Here is a 23,136-nt window from a genome sequence, read left to right as displayed (position 1 = left end):
ATCATCGTATCTACAGTCAGTGACTCCAGACACACAGCTCCAGGTAAAGAGGGACCAGCCTAAAAGAAAGGATAGCCTAAAAGAGGAGAGGAGCAACGAGGCACTCAGATAAGGAGAGAAAGGACAGCATGTAAATCCTGATGATGTGCAGAGACAGCACAGAATAGAGAGACAAAGGATCACAGTCACTGCCACAGCCTGAAGAAAACAGAAGCGGATTCAGAGACCCCTTCCCTTCCTAGGAGGGCTCAGGCTGAGATCTGCCTCCTTGTTGCTGTAATTTCACATGCTTGTTTCCTACTGGGCGCTCTCTGCAATGCTGGGAAGCCGCAGAGCAGGCACCTGGAGGACACATTTCTGCCTCCAGGGAATCAGAGTCCAAGGGTCTGCAGGGCATCCCACAGAGGTGCAGGGTCCACGCTGCGGAGTGCAGAAGGTTGATGTGCTGAGGGAGTCAGCAGGGATGGGGTAGGTACCACTGTACCCAAGGGGTGCCTTAAGCCATGAGAAGTTTTGCTGCTGAAACACTGTAAGACTGTGGGAGGTGCATGCAACTTCCTGCATCCCTGCAGCATTTTCTGCTCTCGTAGATATTGATACTGCACAATCTGCAGTGTAAAACAGTGGGGGAAGTGTCTGCGGAGTGACTACAAACTGAGGAATATCTACAAACTCAGCAGATACCTAATGATCATGAAATTTGCGATCTTCCATTTCAACAAGGATTCCAGTTTGAAAGTTCAATTCAATGTTTTAAAGAGAAGATAGGGATTCATGTGCAGTATAAATGTCCAGATCTCAAATTTAGGTTTCTGAGCAAAACTATATGCTCAGTTTCTGAACCAGCATTCTGGCAAACCTATTCTTTCCCCGGCATTTTACCTTTAACTTTGAAAATAAAAGTCAGCTCTGACAGTTTCTGCTGTGCATGTGCTGAGTATGGAAAAGCATCTCAGCATCTCTGCTTCTGTCTTGCTCTTCTAGCTCTGTGAGTGTGCCCCAACAAAATCCCCTGCTCAGGAGAGCTGAGCATGGAAATGATGTTAAAGCTGCCAGCCTCAGGTAGGCCTTTGGCTTGCTGCTTGAGAAATGAGCTGCGGCAGAAGAAGAAGTTCCCTAAAGAGAGGAGGTCCCTGAGGTGCTGCTAGTCCTTCCCTGAGAAGCAGAGAGGATGCAGGTCTGACCTGGAGAGCACAGCCTGCAATTCTGTCCCAGACTGCCAAGAGCAGGGACCTTGATCAGTCCATCTCAGGATGGGTACTGTGCATCCCAAGAGGCAGGCCTGACTGGCTTGTGAGTGCCTCTGTACCTGGAGAGCAAACCAAGAAGAGTGTCAAAGAGAAGACTCTGACACCTGATTGGGCATCTTGATACCTTTTCCCAGAGGCAGAACCCCCTTCAGAAGTTGTTATTAATCTGGTTCTCCAGAGTCTCTCTGGAAGTCATCCCTCTCCAGCAGTAAGCAAGCATTGTTGAGTAGTTTAACAAGGCTCGGGGCGGTGTTTCTGAGAAGGCACCATCTGCATGCAGAGGGTAGGAGCTCCCCTAGACACGTACCGATGGCAGTGTTGACTTTGGCCTTCAGTAGTAGCTTGACACACTCAGGTTTGTTGTGAGAACAGCAGTAGTGAAGCGGCGTGTTCCCCTTTGCAGTCTGCTTTGTCAGGTTCCCACTGCAGCAAAGGATGAAGAGTCTCAGTGTGTCTAGGAAGAGCAGCTTGCCCCAAACATACAGTAGTGTTTGCATGTACATTTCTTCCCAGCTCATCCCACCACTGCTACACCTCAACAAAGACCAAGAGGAAGTGAGAGAACCTAAGGATCCTGTGATCTAGGGATAGTCATCTAGGGATGTCCAGCTGAACGCACATTTGCTGGCATGTCTGCTCCAAGTGCTTTTTATCTGACAGCATGCAGAAGAAATCTCCAAAACCATCAGTCTTGCACCTTTCACTAGCCCTGGCATCCTGACAAGCTCAACTAGGTGTCATGAGCTTACCTGTTTTGCACGAGAAAATCAACAATATGCAAAGAGGTTCTGTCAGACAAGAGCACTGCCAGATGGAGGATGGTCTCCCCTGGTTCCTGCAAACAAGAAACATCCAGCAAGCAACCAGATGAGACTGTGTCTGCCAGCACCTCCATCACAAACAGAGCTCTGTTGTTCCTGAGATTTAGGAGCTCCATGAATCCAGCAGGAGCAGCTGTGATACTAGAGGAGGTCTGGGGACTGCCTAGGGCCAGCAGCCAACCTACCAGACACCGCAAACATGAGACACTGGCTGCTAGTTTTCCCTAGGAACTGCTCAAGAAGAATTTGTCAGTCCAAGACAGTGAGCATGTGCAATTCAACACTAAGTAGATGCCACAGGTGACAGGAGGAGTTGCTTGTGTGCAAAACAGAAAGCTAAATCATCCAGTTCCCCCATATGCATTGGTGTGTTTACAGACTTAACAGTCCTAACAGCCTACAAGGAATCAACTGAAAGGAGTCTGATTGTGTCTTTTCATAGCCACATACAACAAGGTCAGCTAGAACTCTAGTGCTGTTCTGATATGCGGCAGATCCATTCCTGGAGTCACATTTCTTCAGGAAGCTTTTTCTAATCCTTATCCTCCTTATGTCCTTCTTGAGCAACTGGCACCTTTTTATAAGGGACTGAGCCACTTATTTTCTTAATATCTGCCCTTTTGCTGGAGCATTTTCATTTCTGATGGTAATTCTTTTCTGATTTCGTAAGAGAGGATAAACCATCCCCTTTTCACATTTAGAAACTGAGGTAACTAGTGGTGATTTTCCCCAAACAAGCAGCAGAACTTGGCTGAGTTCATGATTTTACTGGCTGCCACTGAGTGCCCAAGAATGTGCCACAGCTGCTCTCTGCAGAGCTGCTTCTTGCTTGACAGTTTGTCCCACAACCTATCACTTCTGAAAGTGTTTCTTGCAGCATTTTACTCTCTCAGCTTTTCACAAGGCAACACCCTCAAGCTTCCTCTCTAGGAAAAGAAATGCAACAGCAGCATCCCCATAGAGGCCAAGAGCAAACACTTTGAGTTAAGGCTATTCTTTCAGCGAATATATACATTTTGGTTTGGGACCAAAAAAAAATGCTAGCCTGAATTTTCAACCTACAATTTCCAAGGAAGACTTGGACATTTTGAGGGTCTGAAATTTGTTCAGAAGTTTACAAGCAAAAGTTGGTTATAAATTGGCCTTTAAAAGCCAATTTATGGTGACACAGCCAGTGCATTAAGTTGAAACATTATCTACCATGATGTTCCTCACCTCCTTCAAATTTGTCTGCTACCCTTAGACCACAGAAAGCACCATTTTCCCTGGCAAACTCTGTCCTCTGATAGAGGGATATTTGCAGACATATTGGAGAGAACAGAGTAAAGGTGTTTCTGATATGGACCCATGGGAGTGCTCTGTGTTTCCAAGGACAGGAGACACTGAGGGAGAGCTACAGAGGGCACTGGAGAGGCAAGACCAGCAGGCACGATGAAGGGCAAGATCTCTGTCACATTCCTCTTTGTTTTAAACCAGCAAAGGATTCTTTTAATGTTGCTTGGATGATTCAGTAGCCCACAGAATTACTGTCCACACGCTGCCTGCTGGCTTCCCTCACAGTGGCAGCTGTGTCACAGTGTGTGTCCAGCAGCTCAGAAGAGAAGCCTAATTGCCTGCCTTCCCTGTCAAAGATGCTGCAGGAAGCAGGATGAAACCTATGAAGAACTTGCCAGGCCCTCCAAAAAACTCTCTTCCAAGTGACAGCTGCTAGCTATGGCTGAGAATAGGAGGGAGGAGGTGCTGGGTGCTCTGTGAAGTTTGGGAATTCAGCCTGCTCGGAAGCTGGGGCTTCCATCAGGGGAGCAGGGCTGCTCGCTCCTCCCTGTGAGCACCTCCTCTCCCTGTGAGCACCTCCTTTTCAGATGCCTCAAGTGGTCTCCAATCCTCCCATTTGGTGACGGTGCCAGGACTGCTCCTGTGCTCTCAGTTGCACTGGAGAGGGGAGCTGTACCTGCAGAGATGCCAGCACAGGCTTGCTCAAATCCACATTCTCAGCATAAGCTTGGAGCAAAGAAAATATGTCCTTGTACATGATGGCTTCTGATAGGTCTGGATGGTGAATGGCAGGGCTCCTCTTTGTGTATTTTTTTTCGACATATTTGGAAAATATGAAATCTTTTCGAAAAACCCTAGTAGAGAGAAACAGAAGTTAGGACCCACAGAGAGACCCAGCAAGAATCATCACAATGGCTCCTCCTCTTCTACTGCCCCAGCTACCTTCCCTCTCTCTTCATCAGACCTGCTAGGTATTTTACACCTTTCCTATCTCTACTCCATTCCTCTCTATATAGCAGCATTCACAACTTATAAAACACTGTGTTTTTTAAAAAACTTCTTCTCCTGGAGTTATGTAATTAAATGAGATCTCACAAACATTCTAAGTGTCCATGTCTGCAGTGCTGGAACAGGGAGACTTCTGCATGCAGCTCCGCATTATGGGAAGGAAGAACCATCCTTTATTTGCTTTGAGTGGGACTTTCCCCTGATGGCCCAAGTTCTACTGTTGGGAGGCACAGTGAACACTGGATGCCTCTCCCTCTCTCTCGGCCTCTCATGACTTTGCAGGCCTCCCATTATCGGCTTTTCCAGGATGAGGACCCCAGACCTCTGCAAAGGTTACTTTTTTCACACCTCGGACTCTGTTACTCTTCCCTGTGCCTCTCCTGGCCTCCTGCAGCTCTCTGCCACCCGGGCAGACTCCAGTGGTGGGTGCGCTGGGGTTTTATGCACTGGTCTGGTGATGTTTACTGCTCTCTTCTCACTTCCTTTCCTCCCCAGTCCTGTCCTCTGCCTTTCCATCTTTTGTCTCTGGCCTCATAGTTCATGAACTCAGCTCAGCTGTCTGCACAGTGAGAATGAGATGAAGGAGCAGAAATAATGAGAAGCATCACATGACACAGACTAGACAACAATGATCGTCAAAATGGAACAGCTTTCAGACAGAGAATGACTGAGTAGCTGGGAACCTCCAGCTGCAGAAGAATTCAAGAAAGCAGAAGTGGTGTCATATTGGAAGGTCTGTGGGGTAGATGCCCAGCGCATAAAGGAAACTCCAAGCAGAGAAGTCTGACACAGAAGAACTGCTTCCCCAAGAGCTCTGTTGCCACCCCAGCTGTGCAGTACTAACGCCTAGAGAAGTCCAGAGTTGTTTCTGGCACCAGCCGTGCCATCCAAGATCTCATCCATCCTCTGCAGCGCCTAGGGGCTGGAGATCTTTCCAGGACAAAGAGGACTCTGTGCCCTGTACTGGCAGTGAATGTACCAAACGATAGGTCCCCACACACTCAGTGAAGGAAGCTGGCATCTAACATGGACTGGCAGTCTTCAGAGACTTTGTCTCTCTCTGCACTTACATCACAAGTAACTTGGCCACTTGTGTTACGATGCCCACAGACCTCTTGTTTTCTCTTCCATTCTGCTAAATGCCTACCGTAAGCCCACTGAACCTGTGCCCCAGCCACTGGACACTGTGAACTGCTCTGCAGCATGCAATTATTTCTCCTCCATCCCACTCCATCACTCTGTCCTTCACCTGCCTGTTTAATATGTGCAGCCAGGGTCATCCTATTTGGCAGTTCCATTACTTTTTTTTTTTGTTTCTCTTCAAGTTTTTCCCTTTCCAGTGCGTTTTCCTTGACTCTGTCCTTACCTTGAAGTCATCCCCTACACCATCCTGCTGGGTCTCCTTGACCCTCCATTTTCCATTCTCCTTTATCAGTCCTTTCCTGTTGAGTTTGATGAAATTGTTTCTAAACTGAAGTTACCATCTGGGCAGGGAGATTTACCATTGTATATATGCCTGGTACGGGAACTAACTAATAGACCCATGGAGCACAGCCACACAGATAAAAGTCCCACACATAACCTCCTACAAATGACACTCTTGCAGGGCAACTTACATATCACTGTGCTCTGTAGGTTTCATCGAAAAGCTGGGGATATTCGCTTCCATGATGTCATTGAAGCAGGAGTTGCCAATATTCTTTGCCAGCTGCAAAATAACCAAGCTAGAGGTGGCACAGGACATGCAGTACAACATGCTTGGCAGCAGGAGAAGGAGCTCAGGGTGAGAAATCTTGACCTTCAGCACTTAATTTTCAGTGGGACAATGCATCAAGGGGCAGTGAATGGCTCCCTGGATGTCCCAATGGCACAGGGACTCTGCCCCACATCCTGCAGAGATCTGCAACCCTGGAGCCAGCTCCTGGGATCATGCCCAGTCAAGCAACACTCATTGCCACTCTCGTTCTTTGACCTGATACCTACCAGCTACTAGCAACTCCCTAGCCAGTCCTTGCTGAGCCACCTACAGCCACATCATTCATGAGCCCCTGGGCCACCATCAGCCTTTGCAAATCCTCCCTCTGCCCTATATCAGTTTGGGCTTCCCTCTTCCCTCTAGAAGAAAGGACTACCCCCTTCCCTCTGCTCCCCACCAGTTTGGGCTTGGACTTCCCCTACAGTTCCCCTGCATGACAACAACTGAGGGAAGTGACTGAGCATTGGAGATGGATGATCCAGGAAAGGTGAAATGGTTTGAACCCAATGATGTCATGGCATCCTTCTCTTCTCTTTGAAGACAATGTTTCCTGGTACAGTAATCACTAAACCCCCAGAATTACAGTTGAGGATGGGTTGAACAAGAGAAAAACGCAATGAATTCACTTGCATCTGGATTCAGAAGGACCACGGGAGCAGGGGAGGCATATGGACAGAGCACCCTTCTGACAACATCCTACCAGCAATTCTGAGGTTGCTAGCTTGTCCAGAGAGAGCGACTGGATGCGGGAAAGATGCACACCCATCTCTCTGTGAATCCCAGAGCACTCGATGCAGATCAGGATGCCCAAGTTAATGGAGAGCCAAGTGGGATCTGTAGAGATAATACTGCTGGGCTAGCGCGTATCTCCTGCCTCTCCCACCCACCCTGCCCTCCCTCCCTGCAGCCTCAGGGCACTGGGGAACAAGGTACATGTGCACAGCAGGGCTGCTTTTGGTACCAAACTGGCCTCAAAGAGCTGTGGGAGCACAATGGCAAGCTCCAGAGGGTCTCTATGGGCTGGGCTGCGACAGAGCTGGATGCTGCAGAGGGAAGGTGAGAGCTCTGCCTGTCCCCCAGTGAAAGGCAATGCCACCACAGACCTGGGCTGGCTCTCACCTGGTGCTGAGCAGTCACAGCATTCTCTGTTTCCAGGCATGCATTTAACTTCCTCAATGATGGCCCGGGTCAGCTCCTCCCTGCTGCTCTCCCCACCGCCTTGTGTCTTGCTGAAGGCCACGTTTAGTGCCTCCTCCTTGCTGTTGCTGAGGACGGACACCCAGCTGTGGGGACAGAAAGCCACTTTAGGAGAGGAGCCCTGTACTACCGTGCTGAAGCTACAGGGAGCTGAGCAGAGGGCTTGAGGGCTTGTCCCATTGCTACACAGCCAGGGCAGGCACAGCAAGGAAGAGCGGAAGCCCACATTGCCCAGACCAAATGAACACAGAGCGCCTGAAAGTGAATCCAGAAGCAAATTGGGTGCCAAAGCCCTCACTTGGGCCCTGTGCCATGTTTGCCCAACAGGACATAGTGGTGCTTCATTAGGTGAAGGTCTGACTCCTCAGCAGCAGTCAGAGGAGCACTTTTTGTGCCCAGACAGCATTCTTTGCCAGCAGTACTTACACAACACATTCCTGCTCATCCTCTGCCAGGAAGTGGTAGGTGCGGTTATCTGAAACAAATAGAGCCATTTTCCTCTGGACCTTGAAGAACCCATATCTGAAGGGGCTTGACTTTAGTGAGAGTAGGACAGGGCTGCCTGGAAGGCCTGCGTGGAGCTTGCTGTCCCCCACCTCCATCTCACCTGACAGTACAGCCAGACACAGGGGACACAACACTCCAACCCAGACACTCGGGATGGCCACTGCCTATGACTCTGCTGGCCCCAATTTTTCCATGGTGCACCCCAAGCGAAGGAACCTGCTCCCATACCAGGAAAGAGGCACACTCCTGCTAGCTAAGCTGCTGTCCATAATCCACATGTGCCTTCCACAATGCTGTGCTGTCCTGTGGCAGTGCAGCCCACCACATATGGGAATGTGCACTGCTGCTTCTGAGCAGAGCTGCCTTCCAATGTTATTTCCCATGGTAAGCCACGGCTCCAAGCTGCAGAGCTTCACCTCGGCTCGGTCTACACTGCCTCTCTGAACACCAATTGCTGCAGTTTCCCTGGACTTTTCCAAGAGGAGCCACAGAACAGGCGCCAGGACTCACGTGAAACCAGATCAAAGCATTTCCTGTCATCCATATTCGGCTTCACTTGACACGTTAGTAAATTCAGCTTGGCTGGTGGGCGGTTGAGCTACGAACAGAAGGAAGAAGACTCAATGCTCCCAGCTTGGCAGGAACTATTACTGTCTTGCTCTGCAGTGTCTCAGACTGCTGTGCAGGTGGAAGCGCAGTGAGTCTGTGCTCAGCACTTCATCCTTGCCTCTGCTCTCAGGAGCAATACAAGAAATAGCAACATTGGCTTCTTACTGGATGCCAGCCCATACTTGGAGCAGCCAGTCCCCATGCTTATACTGTACCATGTACAGAGGCACAAAAGACCCTCCTGAGTTTGTCTAAAACTCTCCCAGGTCCCTGAGACTTAGGTCTTCGCGGAAAGAGCCCCACAAAGGCTACATTTGGGCAGCCCGGGCATGAGAGCTCTGCCAGGCTCCCAGAAAGTCTTAGAGACTGCTGCAGTGGTGGCAGCAGCTTCAAAGTAGCAACAGCGTGGGGTTGGAAAAAGCAGTTCCTACCGTGCTGTGGGAGATGGTGAGGTAGCCATTGCTGATGGTGCATTTCCTCTTCTGCCAGACTTTTCTCAACCTGGAAAAAAAGCGTAGATTAAATTGAGAGAACCCACACAGAGTCCCACTATGCAAAGGAGCAGATTGTGCTATACAGTCCTGCACAGTGTTAGTTAGCACAAGAGCCATGTAAGGGACGGCAGGGGCCACAGCTCCTCATTAGACCTGCTGGCTTGGCTGCCACAGATGGGGACTATCATTCTTGGTTTGCTCTGAGCTCATGATCTTGGCAGAGGGCATAAGGGGAGCCTCGTACAGACGGGCGGCGCAGCTGCTGCAGAGGTGATACAGGCACACGGCATCCCTCAGAGGAGCAGGCCCTGCTAGCAGAGCATAAAGGTCACCTTGCAGAGTATACAGGTGCCTGCAAAACTCAGCAAACAACCATGACCATTACATCTAAACTGCTGCATGCTGAGCTGCCCAGCAGGAAACATCACCAGACCAGTGCATAAAACATTAGTGCATGCACCCCTGGAGTTCACCCTCATGACAGAGAGGTGTAGGAGGCAGGGAGAGGGACAGGGAAGAGTAAGAAGCAGAGTCCAAGGTGTGAAAAAAGCAACATCCGCAGGGGTCCAGGCTCTTCAGCCTAGAAAAGACAATGGCAGGAGGTCTGAAAAGTCGCAAGAGGCTGAGAAAGCGAGAGGCATCAACTTCTCTCTGTCCATCCCAGCAGCAGAACTTGAAGCATTGGAGAAAAGTGGTGGGAGCCCCTCTCAAAGCACATGGAGGAGGTGATTCTTCCTTCCCATGATGGGGAAATGTGTGCAGAAGTCAGGCCAATTTTGTGACGCAGCCATTCTGCCTGCTCAAAGGAGCAATGAAACGGGAATACAGGATCATAACCTACCCATCGCTTTTCTTAAAGAGGGTCCCTGATTTCTCTGTGCCATACTGCCTGTTCCCTCGCAGCTGGTGCATGTTGTACCTTGCCTGTTTGCTTCCAGAATCCTGTAAGAAGAAGAGAAAAAGCAGCCAGTCCCCACAGCCACCCATGGGGAGAGAGACAAAGGCACCAGCTGGGGATGGGAGCTGCCTGCTTTGTGCCCCTGCTCCCTCCTCGCCTACACCATTCCCTCTCAGAGGATTGCTGCACTGGTGCCTTTGCAGACCGGGCATCTCCCAGGGATGTGGCAACCAGCCCTGCACACGTCTGGGATATGCTGTGAGGGTGACACAGGAGGCAGTTGCTCTGATAAAGCTGCTTTGGGACAGAGATTGCCCACGGCAGGAAGGAGGAGTTAGCAGCTAATAGCCTGCTCCAGGGGCCACAGGAGGATGTAGCCTAATGGCTACACCTTCAATCAAGAGCATACCCTTGTAGGCACACACCTGTGTACCCCCACAACTGACTAGAAACCCCACAGCTTCCTACATCAAAGGGCAGCACAGGGACTAGACAAGAAGCTGTTGCGTCCTACCCTCAAGGGTCCTTCAAGGCAACCATCTCAAGTCCCCTTGGAAGAAGGATCAGACTCTACCTCTTTCTGCTCCAGCTGCAATGTGGTTTTCAGTTGATCCCGAAGGGAGCACAGCTGCTTCTTCTCCTCGTCCTGCTCAGTCTTCATCTGAAAGGCACCAGAGCACAGTCAGCCCTTGCACGAAAGGAGGAGGCCTCTGCCTCAGCCGCCACATCCCACTCATTCTCCTGGGAGAACTGGAAATGCCTCAGTGCAACCTCCTGCCCTCAATGCCTTCCTGTTTCTGTGGGACCTACCAAGGCCTATTCCATGGTATGTGGCATGTGCAGAAACACATTCACAGAAATATCCACAAGGCAAGGAAGCAGGCATGTCCCCAGGGCTGGAGCACTTACAATGCAAGACCACGAGAGTGCATTCTGCATTCTAGCAACCATGTTATTTTCTGAGAAAATAGCTGTTTTCAGCTCTCCACAGTGTAAAAGTAACAAAAAGCTTGACATTCACTGTAGCTGTTTGTTTTTAACTTTGGTAGTGTGAGCAATTAAAATGATTTGAAGTACCCCACTCCATCAAAAGGTTTATTTCTAGCACGGATCTTGGGGTAGGAATTTGAAGGATGAACAATCTAGTGCTTCCTTTATGATAGTTCTTCCCCTTCTGTCCCCGAGGTAGAGGCACCACAATTTCCTCACTGCTACTGGTAGCTAAGTTTTCCCACACAGGGGCCAGTACATGTTAGAGCCTCAGGAAATAATGATTAAGAGGTGCAAAGAACTGTATAAACCATCAGCTCTGCCTCTGTAGATGCATACTCACACTCTGCAGCTCTGGAATGAGCTTCTCTGTAAACTTCTTAAGCTTTGCTGTTGTATTTAAACATTCCTGAAAGAAACTGATAGGAAAAGCCAACATAGGAATATATTCCGAAATCCTGCAATTAGCAGTTACTGGAAATCATACACAGCCCAGGTTCTCCTGAACCCCCTCTATCAGTACCAATCATATTTTCAGCGGTTACCATTTTTCCTTTATAGTTGTAGTGCAAAAATTTTGTTAGGAAATATAGTTTAACAATACTCTGTCTCCTCCACATCCCAGATATCTGTGATGTGCTTTATACATGAATGATCTGGCTTTACAAAAAGTCATACTAAAGAAAGGGAACATCTCACTCAGATCCTTGCCCTCACCACCTCCAGGGAAAAGGGAATTTAAACATGTTACAAGACAGGCAGAGCAAACTCAAGTATCTGTAGGTCCTTTGACTTAGATTACCTCCCAGATCTTCTCTAAATATTGGTGCTTCTGGTAAGAAAGCAAGCAAATGAAGGTTATTGGTTTCTCTTACTTGAACTGTGAGTTGCAGTGCTTGATGTGGTTTTGCAGCAAGCCAATCCCCTTCTTGGTTTTGATCTCATTCACTTTGATTAGATACTGAAGGGAAAAGGATACAGGCACTGAATTTGTAGTTTAGAGAGAGATGTCTTTTGTCTGCTTTTCCTGTTTCATGTCACTTTTTGTGGCAGTGAAGAGCAGTGCATTGCGACCCTTCCTGGCAGTCTTGTTCTGGCTTTTATGGGATCATGGCTTTTTGGGGTGAGAAGCTGGTGGCGTGTAGAGCCATGTGTTTTGACAAGGGTTTAAAAACACCTTCCAGCAGCTCTGCTATGGCCTATCTTCAGCACCCCCAGTGCTTCTCTACTCTTCTCAGCATCCACTGAGATGTGGACAATAGTGTGCTGGAGACACAGAGATGAGTTTTCGGGGTTTTTTTACTGTAGCAAACAGTGCATACACCCTCAAAAGATTCACCAAAAGGCAACACAACGCAAGAGTCATGGTGCTTTCACAGAAGAACTGCCAGCATTCCTATAAATCTTCAAACCTCAAGGTACATCCTTCAGGACACGCTCGACCTCACTCATGCACAGCTTGACCCTACTGCCCCTGCTGCCAGCCTGCATCCCTGTGTCCTATTCATGCTGGCATCTCAGCCTACCTTGAGGACCTTCAGAAGCAAGCTGACATCCAGATTTACGGACCAAAATGACCTGCCACCTCACAAAGTCCATCCCCACCCATAAAAAATTTATGTTCAAAACCCAACACCTTTTTCAAACTAAAGATGCGACTGCAGGCAGAAAAAGGGCCACACAGAATACTCACCTATTTGTCGCCCACCATAAAGAAGTGATTCAAAATAACTAGCTCTCAACTGATGCTATATCTAAGATACAGAGATCTCTAAGATATGGCCTTTTCAGTCGGTCAGCTGGTGATGTTAAAAATTTCCAATCCGGTTATTTCTCCATCAGTGTTTGGAATACTCTTACAACAGCATAAGCTTCCTAGAGTTTGTATGGTAGTCACAGCTACCATACAAAAGCAAACATACAGATTGTCATGTACACAAGATTCACAGGGCAATGTAGCAAGCCATCTTCTAATGGTACAGGCTATGGTACAGGCTATGCTGGCCAGGTTAAGAAAAGTCTGACCTCAGACTTCCCTGTATTTATTCTAAGGCATTCATTCAAAACAATCTCCATCCATGAAATGTGTTCCCTCAAAAATAGCCTACATGTTGAACTAGAATTAGAAACCTGAATGCCACACATGAATTCACATCGACACAGAATGAAATCTCCTTGTGATCTACTGTGCAGCTAAGGACTAAGGACAGTGCAGCGCCATAAGATAATGAGTTCTTATATTTGCAGTAGAACAGTCATTTTGGTATGGACACAGTAATGACTTCCAACACGGAATGAAGAGGGACACAAAAGAAAAATGGGAGTGAGAGACATTTACCAAGCTGCCCAGAAAGGGGGCAAACATGGCAGAAGTGGGACCAGCACCTAGAGGTGCTCCCCACGAACCTCACATGGAAGATCCTTCTTCTAGAGCCTGCCAGGACCTTGGCACCAAAATCCATAGTGTCTGGCAGATGAGAAGCAGTTGGGGAAGACACAGCCTGGCTAAGCCTCTCCTTTTTCCTCCACTACAGAAGCAGTTTCTAGTCATTGCTCATACCTTCACTTTAGGTGGCCAGGATCTGCAGCAACCCCATGGCCAGGTTAATATAAGTTTGGGCTCAGGGGTCCCTTCCAACCTCAACCATTCTGTGATTCTGTGTGATTCTGTGATTCAGATAACTCCTTCATCAACTCTTCTCACTCACAGCAGCTCAGTGAGAGCCAGACCAGCACAAGTGACTTGACCTGCTGAGCTCTGCAGATTTGCAGCCCACCTTGGTACTGCTCCTCCAAGGCAGAGCAGAGCAATGCTGCCAGTTCACGAGGCAGGGGCTTGTGAAAGTCACGAGCCATAACACAGGCACAAGTGCAAGTGACTGAGAGATAGAAGGTAATCACAGATGAAAAATCAGAACGAAGACTTGTTCCTTGGATGCTGATTCAGTGACTCTAAAATGGCTCCAGGAGCAGACTTGGCCACCAACAATCAGTGCTGTGCTGGAGCCCCAAGGGAGTACTGCAAAATACACAGTCTGGTGTCTAAGAACTGCAAGCAGCGTACAGGGCAAATCAGGACACAGTAAAGGCAATCCGGGAGGTAACTGAGGCAGGAAGAAATGGAGAGCATAGTATTGGGATCACAGCTTCAGCCTTCTCTGGAGATGGAGCCCGTGAGCCTGGACTCTGAGCCAACAGCCACAGCTCAGCTTTTTGGGGAGCAAGCAGGGAGATGCAAGAGGCACCTGTGACAGCTGAAGCTACTCGATGGCCTAAGCAGTGAAATTGGCACAGAAGAACCACATGGACCAAGAGGAGATGGGGGGACACCTAAGGTTCTGTGCTGTGTTGCTGCTGCTCCAACCCACCCTGTCTTGCGTTACCTCACACATGTTTAACTGGAAGGTTCTGCGCTCCTTCTCCATCTCCTCTGCGATCTCACCTCCGCTCACCTCACTCCGCACCATGCCATGTTGCTTTGCAAGGTCTCGCTTCTCCTTCTCAATTTTTGCACTCAAAGAAAGAGGAAGGACACACAAAAGGGTCAGATAAAGACAAGCCTCTAAGTATGATCTTTAGGCCAGGAAGCATGACAACTTACAGTTTGTTCTCATAGTCTTTCCAGGCCTTCTCAAATGGTTTTTTGAATTCCTAGAGAGAGACAAAGGAACCACTTAATGATTGTCCAAGACAAGGCTCTTCTTGAGCCTTAGCATACTGAGTTCCCCCTGGATCACCCTAGCAGAAAGAACCTTGCAGTTCTAGTACATGGCTGCCCATAGGACTGTCCCTCCCCAGAAAAGTGTCCTCACATGTCTCTGCACCCACATATACAGCAAACAAGTATGCACTCCAGGGAAAGTTTATTCACAGGCACTACACACTTACTTGCATAAACACTATGGAAACATGTCCATATGCCCTAGGCATGCAATACACACATGCACAGGCACCAAAACATTTATTATACATCTATGCATCAAGTAGACATGTACATATCTGCACCAAGATTTCATACACTCACACTTTTAAGGGCAGCAGCAGCAGGAATTGCTATGACATTTTCTCTGAAACACGCAAGCCAGAAAGCCAGTTCCTCATCTGTTGAAGTCAGAACATTCTTTGACTAAAACACGTCCCAAAGAGACATCAGAAACCTGTCAAAACCTGACAGCACTGAAAGAATCTAATTCTTCTTCTATATATTCATTTAAGGGTAAGTTAATCTTTCTGTTAAAAAGGCATAGTCTGATTCTAATTCGACTGTATGGCTTTATCTTCTCTTCAGTTGTTGCTATTTTGTGATGTTCAACTGTGTTTGTCTATGTGCCCAGATCACCTATTTCCTGCCCTTTCTCATGGTTTGCTGCTCTGCAAGTTGTGTATCACAGAAATATAAACTAGTTCAAGTTGGAAGGAGTTTCAAGAGGTCTCTAGTCCACTCTCCTCTAAGTAGGAGAAGTAGTGAATTCAGACCAGGTTGCTCAGGGTACTGTCCAGGCAGATCTTGAAGCCCATGGAGATCTCATAGTCTCCAATACTTCACTGTTCCTCAAGATGTTTGATTTTTTTGTGTGTCAAATTAGAACCTTGTCAGGACAAGTTCTCCCTTCTGATGAAAATGCCAAATAGATTCAGATGAAACCCTGATTCCTGTGGGACACAACTAGAAATATCATCAGCTTGATCATAACTTCTTGTGGACAGCTGTTTTTCATCTCTGTCAGATTTTCTCGGCTTCCTATCTTCTTGGCATTGACCATAACAATGCAAATAGTGGGGTTTATGTTTATATTTTTTATCACTTTAATACACTCCACTTGCTCTCTCTTTTCACCTTTAGTTCTCCGTTTTCTTCCTAAATGCTCCTAATTTTTCTGTGTATTTGGCCATTTGTCCTTTTGAAGTCCCCAAACTCTGTGACAGGTCTCAACCCTCTCTTTCCTGCCCATAGCCTCCTCCCCCTGCTTTCCCAGAGGGTTATCTGTCCATTCAAGGATCCCAGGCCAAGCTCTGATGCAGGCCAGCTGTCTAATCTTGGCAGACTTCTGAGGCGATGGATAAATTGGGAGGAGAAGCTCTGAGAAAGTCCATAGAGTCCAAGATAAGAAAGATAACAGAGTTCGGATTGTTGAAACAGATCGTTAATAGGTCAAGGATTCAAGAGAGAGAAAGGAGTAATATGGAAAAAAACCCTAAAATCCTAAAGGAAGAAAAAACAAAGAGTCTGTCCGAGTTGTCAGGATCATCGGTATTGGTGGAAGATGGCAACTCAGCAATACCAAGAATCTGCACCAGGGAGCAGCACTGCTGCCCCTGCTCCTCCTGACATGATCTGCCTAGCCACCAGAGACACCTCAAGTGTCTTATCAGGGTGCTAAGCGCATTAGTGCTTAGCACAGTAGCTCATTAAATCCTAGATATTTTTGTACGTTAGCCAATAAATAACTGCTCTATAGCAGCAAGCTGTATGTATCCTGCTTGTAGCATTCCTGTGCTCGAGGCAAAAAGTATATGAAGAAAATGACTGAAAAAGGAATGGCACCATGTCACAACTGGCAGCTGTTTCATTATGTTAGATGCAGGCTATGAACCCCCAATCCCTCAAGAGTGACCTAGTTTCAGAACAGCAGTTAAAGTCAGTTCATTCACACAGCCTTGTCTGCCCTCAAACATCCACAGGCTCTTGCACTTTGTGCTCAGATACACATAGCGACAAACACACGGAGCTGAAGACTTGAGTACAGTCATAGAGACAGATGCATGCAAGCACCAAGGACCACAATGACTCGTCCATTGGCAAAAAAAAGTTGAAAAATCAAACATGTATCTGATGCTTTTCCTAAAATCTAGACTGCTTAATACTGAGAAGTTCTATGAACCCTCTATGCAGAAAAGCAAATTTTATATTCACTTTAGTACTTGCTGTCTTGTAATCTCTGAGACCTATATGGATACACATGAGCATGCTCAGATTCAGACACATGTCCCAACACATGCATGTACAGGAGTCACAGGTGGGCCTGCAAGGGGTGGACCTCACTGGGTGGCAGTGAGGGCGTTTGTTTTCCTGGAAATTATAACTATTTGGTGCACAGCAGTTTATTTTTCCCAGTGTAGTGAACTATCCCAGACTCCTCTGGGTTCAGCTATGTGATGCGCTGCAAAACACAGAGAGGGACATTGCTACCCTGACTTTTGGTGTGAGACCCAGCCCCAGGAGAGAGAACAGTGCCTGGTGCACAGGAGCCTCAGCAGGACAGCACATCTCCCTGCAACACTCTGCCAGAGGGCAGGACATGGGCCAGGGATGAGACCGCATTGCTGCCATGCTCTCCGTCTCCATCCTGCTGCTTCCTTGAATCATTTTTTTTTTCGGTCCTTTTGGTCTCTGCTTACCCCTTTGAGCTCTTTCAAGTCGCCCTTTATTAGTGACTCCAGGGAAAAGTTGATGTTGTGATACAAACTCTGCAACTGAAAAGGAGAGAGAGAGAGAGAGATCATGTAACCTGCACTGCCCAGGCTCGTCAGACTAGCATGAGGTCCCCTGGAAATATCAAGCTGGGTCCAGCTGCGGATGCAGTCCTCAGGTCTGTCTCAAAACACTCAGGCTGCAGCCCTATGTGGTGGAAGTTTGTTTTGTGCTAATACTGCATGAGGGGGAGTGAGATCCAGGGACATGAAAAGCATTTGTGGACTCAGTGCATTCCTGTTACCCTGAGACCTATTTGCAATGGCACTACCCTTCTCCCAGACTGCTGCTCCCTACTGATAGCTACATCCAGGCCACCTAAGGGTGTCACTGGAAATATCCCCTTAAGTGGCTTGAGTCTCACGCCTGGTGCCGACACCTGCACCACTCGCTGTGTTGGGAACACAGAGCTGTTTAGGAAGCTGCAAAATGAACCACTTCAGAAAACAGTCACTGAAAAAACACTGTTGGAGTTTTTCAACACTGAACATTCAACGTAGCTGAAAGGCCAGGATTATTTCATCATGGTACTGCAGGCCAGTTTGCTTTCTCCTGAAAGCTCTTGTAATTGTTTCTGAAGATGTACCCCAGCTCACTCTGAACCTCTGTAACATGGTGCAGACGATGCATCCTGGCTCCTTGGAAAAGGTTTTGCACTACATTTCTCAAAGCCAGTCAAGTCAGGCTCAACACCAGCACTGCCTGCCATTTACTTGGCCTAAACCTTGGCTTTGATCAATGCACATGATCCCTTGGGACTCCCATTGGGCTCCTGCAAGTGCTATGTGCGGAATGGGAACACTCAGCCTCCTCCCTGGCAGGCCACCATGTGAGCTTGCCTTTTATGAGCAGGATCAGCGGCTGGCTGCCACTTGGCCATGCTGGCTGTATCACCTGCTCTAGAACCACACACTCCTACCGGTGTTTCAGGAAGGGGATGAGCTCAGACAGCTAGACTGCAGACCAGTGCCTCTCACTCTTCCTGGGATGTGTGTCAGAGGAAGGCCCCCACCAGTGTCCCCTTGGCCCCTGTGAGCTGGGAGCCTATGGTGGGACCCTGCTTAGACATTCATGTGGAGAAGAGGATTGCCTACCAGGCTCCTAACAGCAGTCAGCAGCTCCCGGGAGAAGGCCGCGAAGGTGCTAATGGCTTTGGCCAGCTGCTCCTCACCCTCTAGCTGGTAGTTGGCTGAGAATTTCTCCTGAGCAGTGATGTGGGCTTCAATGTGGCTGATGAGATCTGGAGGAATGTGGACAGTACTCAATGCAATCAAGGAGACGGCACAGGTGAATTCCCACCCTCCCATCTCCCTTCCAGGAGACACCATGCCTGGCTTTGCTCTAGGACTGGAACGGGTGTCTCCCACTGCCTCCCGCTGTCTCCCATCCCGTGAGCCACGGCCCAGCTCCCATGGACACTGCAGCCCACTCAGCTGCCAGCTGGCAAAAGGCACGAACAGCAGCAGCTACAGAGATCTGAGAGCTGCAGGTTTGGGGAGCTACACACACCCAAGGCAGACACATTTCCCACACCCAACTTCCCAGCTGCCATCAACCCAATCTGCTGCAAGAACTGGCCTCAGCCTTCTGTCACCCATCTCCCCGCTCCCTGGTCTCTGCCCTCACCTTGTCCACAGGCATGCTCTGCTTTTACTGCTTTCCTCATCTTCTGCAGCACAACTCGATCTGCATCCAAGGCCTAGAAAGGCAGGCACAGAAGGGTAGGCACTGCATACATCCATACAGATGCTTCCAACCCATAGCATTCAACACAGGTCTCGAGATCACCATGCCTAACTGTCCTGACAGCAGGTGGGTGTCGGACAGGTGGTATCCATCCATATGTATCTTAAATGTCAACAAGCCTTCCTGATGGTCTTCTGGAAGAAGTGATCAAGCAGAAAGATTGAATTAGAAAATAGAGAAAAAGACTGTAGAGCAGGGGGTTTAAGAGATAAGAAAATCTGTTAGCCATAGATCTATGTTTCTGTAATTGTCTGAGCCATTCCCGGGCTGGAAGGAGGAATCTTTAGTGGGGCTGAATGGGTGGGCTAGAGGATCTCCAGGCATTTCTTCCAACCTCAACCATTCTGTGAAATGCTACAAGATCAACCCCTCAGAGAAATCTCTGGGCTGTCTTGAGACAGTAGCAGCACAGAAAGGCAGGAACACAGACTTCCCCTACAGATTTTATACATACTGGCAGTGTTTGACTGTGATGGTGCATGTGGACCCCCTGGTCCTTACGGCCACAGCAGGTGAAAGCAGCAGCCTCAGAAAGGCTGCATGTGGCGAAGGGGCGGGCAGGCACTATCGCACGTGCTGAGGGAGCTCACGCTCCACTCTCACACGGGCAGAGGCCCATGGTGTGCAGGCCTGCAGTGCTGCACATCCCAAATGCTCTCACTTGTGCACGTTCATGATGGGAAATCCTCGCGCCAGCTGCCAGATGAGCTGTCACAGCCATCCTCTAATCTCCTGAAAATCCCTGAGGCAAAAGAATAACATTTCAGTTAATGATTTCTTCCTCCAACTGGGGGCACAAAATGAAGTTCATGCTTTTTTTTTCTCTCGTGCGTGTGAAGGGGAATGATGCCTGGGGGATGATGCTCCTTTTCTGGAGGTGACGCCATCAGAAATGTCAATAGTTTTGCAGCAAGCCTGAGCCTGGAAATATTCTAATCCTGTGCAGAGAAGTACTGACTCCTCAAAGAGCACCGAGATAAAACAGGATCTGAAAAAGGACAAGTGGAGAAAAGCTGAGACTCTCTCTTGGACCCTTCAAGCACTAGCTGCATTCAGAGCGTACCAACCAGAGAGCCCCTTCCACTTTCGTGTCCTGCTCTAAGGCCGGTAACCAGCTACGTGTTGGACTGCAGCAAATCCTGCACAGCTCCCTGGGCTGCCAGGAAACATCGTTCTTTCCATATTAACAGGAACTCGTGTGCATGCGTGATCCCTGCCCCTCCCAGGAGCCTGCCAGCCTGACACTGCTGCAAGCTCCTTCCCCTCTTTATGCCTTATGCTTCACTGTCCCTTCCTAACTGCACCAGTTATTCCTGCTCTCTGATTTGTCTTTTAAACAAATATTTAACTGTAGGAAATCCTTCCCTCCTAGCCTATTGCAGCTGGGCTCCTTTTAAAAGCCTTTAATGAGGATCCAGTTGAACCCTTCTGGTAATCCAAGTGGATGACACTAACCAGCTATATCCTGGGGAAGGAGTCTCCTTCTAGAGTTTTTTGATAGATGGAAATTGATTGCTTTGGGTCGTCCTGGTGGTGTCTTTGGACGCTCTCCATGCCAGCTGGAGACATTTTACACCTCTGCATGTTGTTCTTAAGGTCTTCCTAGCTCCTTAAATTTTATATTGTTTTCCATTTCAAAGTTAAGTGCAATAATGGTCGATATTTTGCTTTTCCATGCTCCAGCAACAGTCACTTCTAATGACATTATGATCATTTTCATATGCGAGCACTCTTCTGTTACACTCTTATAATCTCTAAAATAGAACAGAAGACTATAATCTCTTCTGTTATACTGCTTACTCTGTGTGTCTTGAACACCTCCTACCCTGGTGCTACCATGTCCTGCTGTCACTTCTCCAAGTTTCTGCTACTCCTGTTACGTAAATACCCATCTTTATAGCTAGATGCTATAGAGCACCTTATGTTCTTGGAATGTGAGCATCTTCATAGAAAACAGTAGCAGGGTGGGTTTGGTTTTTGATGCCTTCTTTAAATGAGACTTCACTTGTCCCAAAAGTTCTTTGTCAGCTCCAGTTTCACTCTGGTCACCGCCTGCCCTTTTCTTCTCTTGAAGGGAGCAAGCTGCTCCTGCTCAGAGCACATGCATCTGATCCAAGCTCTCCTCTTGGAGACCATAAACCAGATACCGCCACAATCAGACTCTTTGGCTTTGTGCTTGGCACTGGGAAGGGGCATTTGGGTGACCACCACAAAAGCCCTGATCTTCAACTTCTTAATAGTCTCCAGAGTCTCTATCTTTCCCCCGCTTCTGCTACCTCCTCCCCAAACTGGTGCAAGAGCCTGTCCAGGTGCCTTGTGATGCCAGTCATCTTCTATCAGAAGTTCAACTCTTCACACACAGATGTTTGAATCTCCCACATCTGTACCTGCCTCCTGAAAGTATAACCTAGCCTGCCTACCTTCTCCTGGCAACCACCTCCCTGAAGGTATAACCTAACTTCAAAAGCGACCCAGCCCCACCTTTGGGGTGCTTTTCTGCTTGTTTTGTGATGCTTTGAGGCCAGGAAGCTCTCCTCCTGCTAAGGAGCAGCACTCGGGTGTCTGTCTCAGTGGTGAGGCTGCTCCAGGACAGCCCTGAGGCTCTCACAGTCACAGCAACTCCACCTCTTTGAGCTCCCCCACTTCATGTCAGGCTCAAGAGCAGCACTGCCTCCAAGGATCACGAGCTGATTCAATTGCACACAGCAGCTGACTGCAGGGCACAAAATTAGATATCTGGCACTCAGTTCGGGAATTCCAAAATCCTTGGCTCTATTTTTACCTGCATTAGTTTGCCTCAAAGGCATAGATTTGGTTCTGCATTCAGTTGAGCTGCACGACTTCCCCTTTGAGGTCCCTGGCCCTTCCAGAGTCAGCAGTCAAAAACCTGCCGACCTCCTTTCCATGCAGCTAAACTCCTAGAGCTCAATTCTTATTTATCCTGGTGGTCCACACTTCCCAGGCTCAATTCACACCCTACCGGGACTCTCCTTGCTCGGCCAAGGGCTACAACACAGCAGCAGGAGTTTGAGCTTACTGTCAACTCTGACACTTTATTCCCAAGCCAAGAGCCCTGCAGACTTGAAAAAACTCTATAGTATGCACTTTGCTCTCTAACCACAGCTTCCTTATGTAGCAGCTCTGAATAACTGAAGTTTTAGCTTTTCTTTGGGTAAAGGTAATAGAGTAACAGTTGAAATTAAGCAACACAAGGAAATTGCCCCATGTTCAGGTCTCAAAAGCAAGTTCTGGTCTCCAGAAACTTGAGGTTTATAGAAAAAACACAGTGACCATCACTTTGACAAAATCATCTACAGGCTCCACACACCACAAAAACCTGGAGAGATCTGCTAGCTTTGATCCCAAGTTTGATCCCAAGCTTTGGAGGACTTCAGCCCAGCTCAACACCCACAAGCAGATCCTGGTAGAGTCCTTGGAACCTTCCCTCCTGGGTTTTCCTGGAGCACCAGATGTTGTTTCTCACTTTCTTTGTGCATGTTGGCAGCATGGGGTAACCTCTTCTCTTCTCATGCAGCAATCTGACAGTGAATATTGCACTTTTTTTTGCTTTTTGCAATTGGCAGAGAAACAAGGCATCTCTCATGAGCAAGTAGCTTTATGTTGGCCACTGTATTTAGTGGCTAGCTCTGAACTAGTCTCTGGAGGAGATGATTTATATGTTTGGCTTCCAAATGTTCCATGTTTGTCAGTTCCACCATTTCATTTGCAACAAACAAGCAAATAGCCTACCCCCATGAAGACCGTCTTTCCTTTTTTTTTCTTTTTTTTTTTTCTTTTTTTTTTTTTTTTTTTTTTTTTTTTTTTCTTTTTCTCTGGTTTAGCTTATGTTTGTCCAGAGGAATAAAGAACATAACCAGTTCTTAGCGATATCAGTACGCTTCTTAGGAATCTGCACCAGCCTAGTCAGTGTTACACCACCTTTCCTTCTGAGCCTCGTGCCTCTGAGCCTGCGCAGCTCCTGCGTGATGGTGCTGGTGGTGTCCCATGTGCCACGACATGCCCACCCACACACCCCACCGCAACAAACCCTGTGTGATGGTGCTGGTGGTGTCCCCATGTGCCACAACAACATGTCTACCCACCACCCACACA

The 23,136-nt window shown here is 48.2% G+C and overlaps 1 protein-coding gene across 1 annotated transcript in view; it reads right to left on the bottom strand.

Annotated features, from left to right (window-relative positions):
* Nucleotides 1–23,136, bottom strand: part of LOC112945695 (arf-GAP with SH3 domain, ANK repeat and PH domain-containing protein 2-like) — a 30,965-nt gene that overhangs the window by 6,867 nt on the left and 962 nt on the right. The window contains exons 2-19 of the mRNA XM_026037350.1: nt 18,904–18,976; nt 18,372–18,517; nt 17,205–17,279; nt 14,407–14,456; nt 14,189–14,318; nt 11,681–11,766; nt 11,149–11,224; nt 10,390–10,476; nt 9,759–9,859; nt 8,855–8,924; nt 8,325–8,412; nt 7,734–7,782; nt 7,230–7,393; nt 6,811–6,944; nt 5,971–6,062; nt 4,023–4,200; nt 2,000–2,085; nt 1,558–1,673 (exon numbers count right to left, since the gene is read on the bottom strand). Of these exons, the coding sequence (XP_025893135.1) occupies nt 1,558–1,673; nt 2,000–2,085; nt 4,023–4,200; nt 5,971–6,062; nt 6,811–6,944; nt 7,230–7,393; nt 7,734–7,782; nt 8,325–8,412; nt 8,855–8,924; nt 9,759–9,859; nt 10,390–10,476; nt 11,149–11,224; nt 11,681–11,766; nt 14,189–14,318; nt 14,407–14,456; nt 17,205–17,279; nt 18,372–18,517; nt 18,904–18,976 (1,801 nt within the window). The remainder of the gene's footprint in view (nt 1–1,557; nt 1,674–1,999; nt 2,086–4,022; nt 4,201–5,970; nt 6,063–6,810; nt 6,945–7,229; nt 7,394–7,733; nt 7,783–8,324; nt 8,413–8,854; nt 8,925–9,758; nt 9,860–10,389; nt 10,477–11,148; nt 11,225–11,680; nt 11,767–14,188; nt 14,319–14,406; nt 14,457–17,204; nt 17,280–18,371; nt 18,518–18,903; nt 18,977–23,136) is intronic.

The sequence above is a fragment of the Nothoprocta perdicaria genome, unplaced genomic scaffold, assembly GCF_003342845.1.
Source record: "Nothoprocta perdicaria isolate Ctin4 unplaced genomic scaffold, notPer1 scaffold_196, whole genome shotgun sequence".
NCBI lineage: Eukaryota > Metazoa > Chordata > Aves > Tinamiformes > Tinamidae > Nothoprocta > Nothoprocta perdicaria.
Note: the sequence above shows the minus strand (reverse complement) of the source record. Positions and strands in the feature narration are given on the sequence as shown.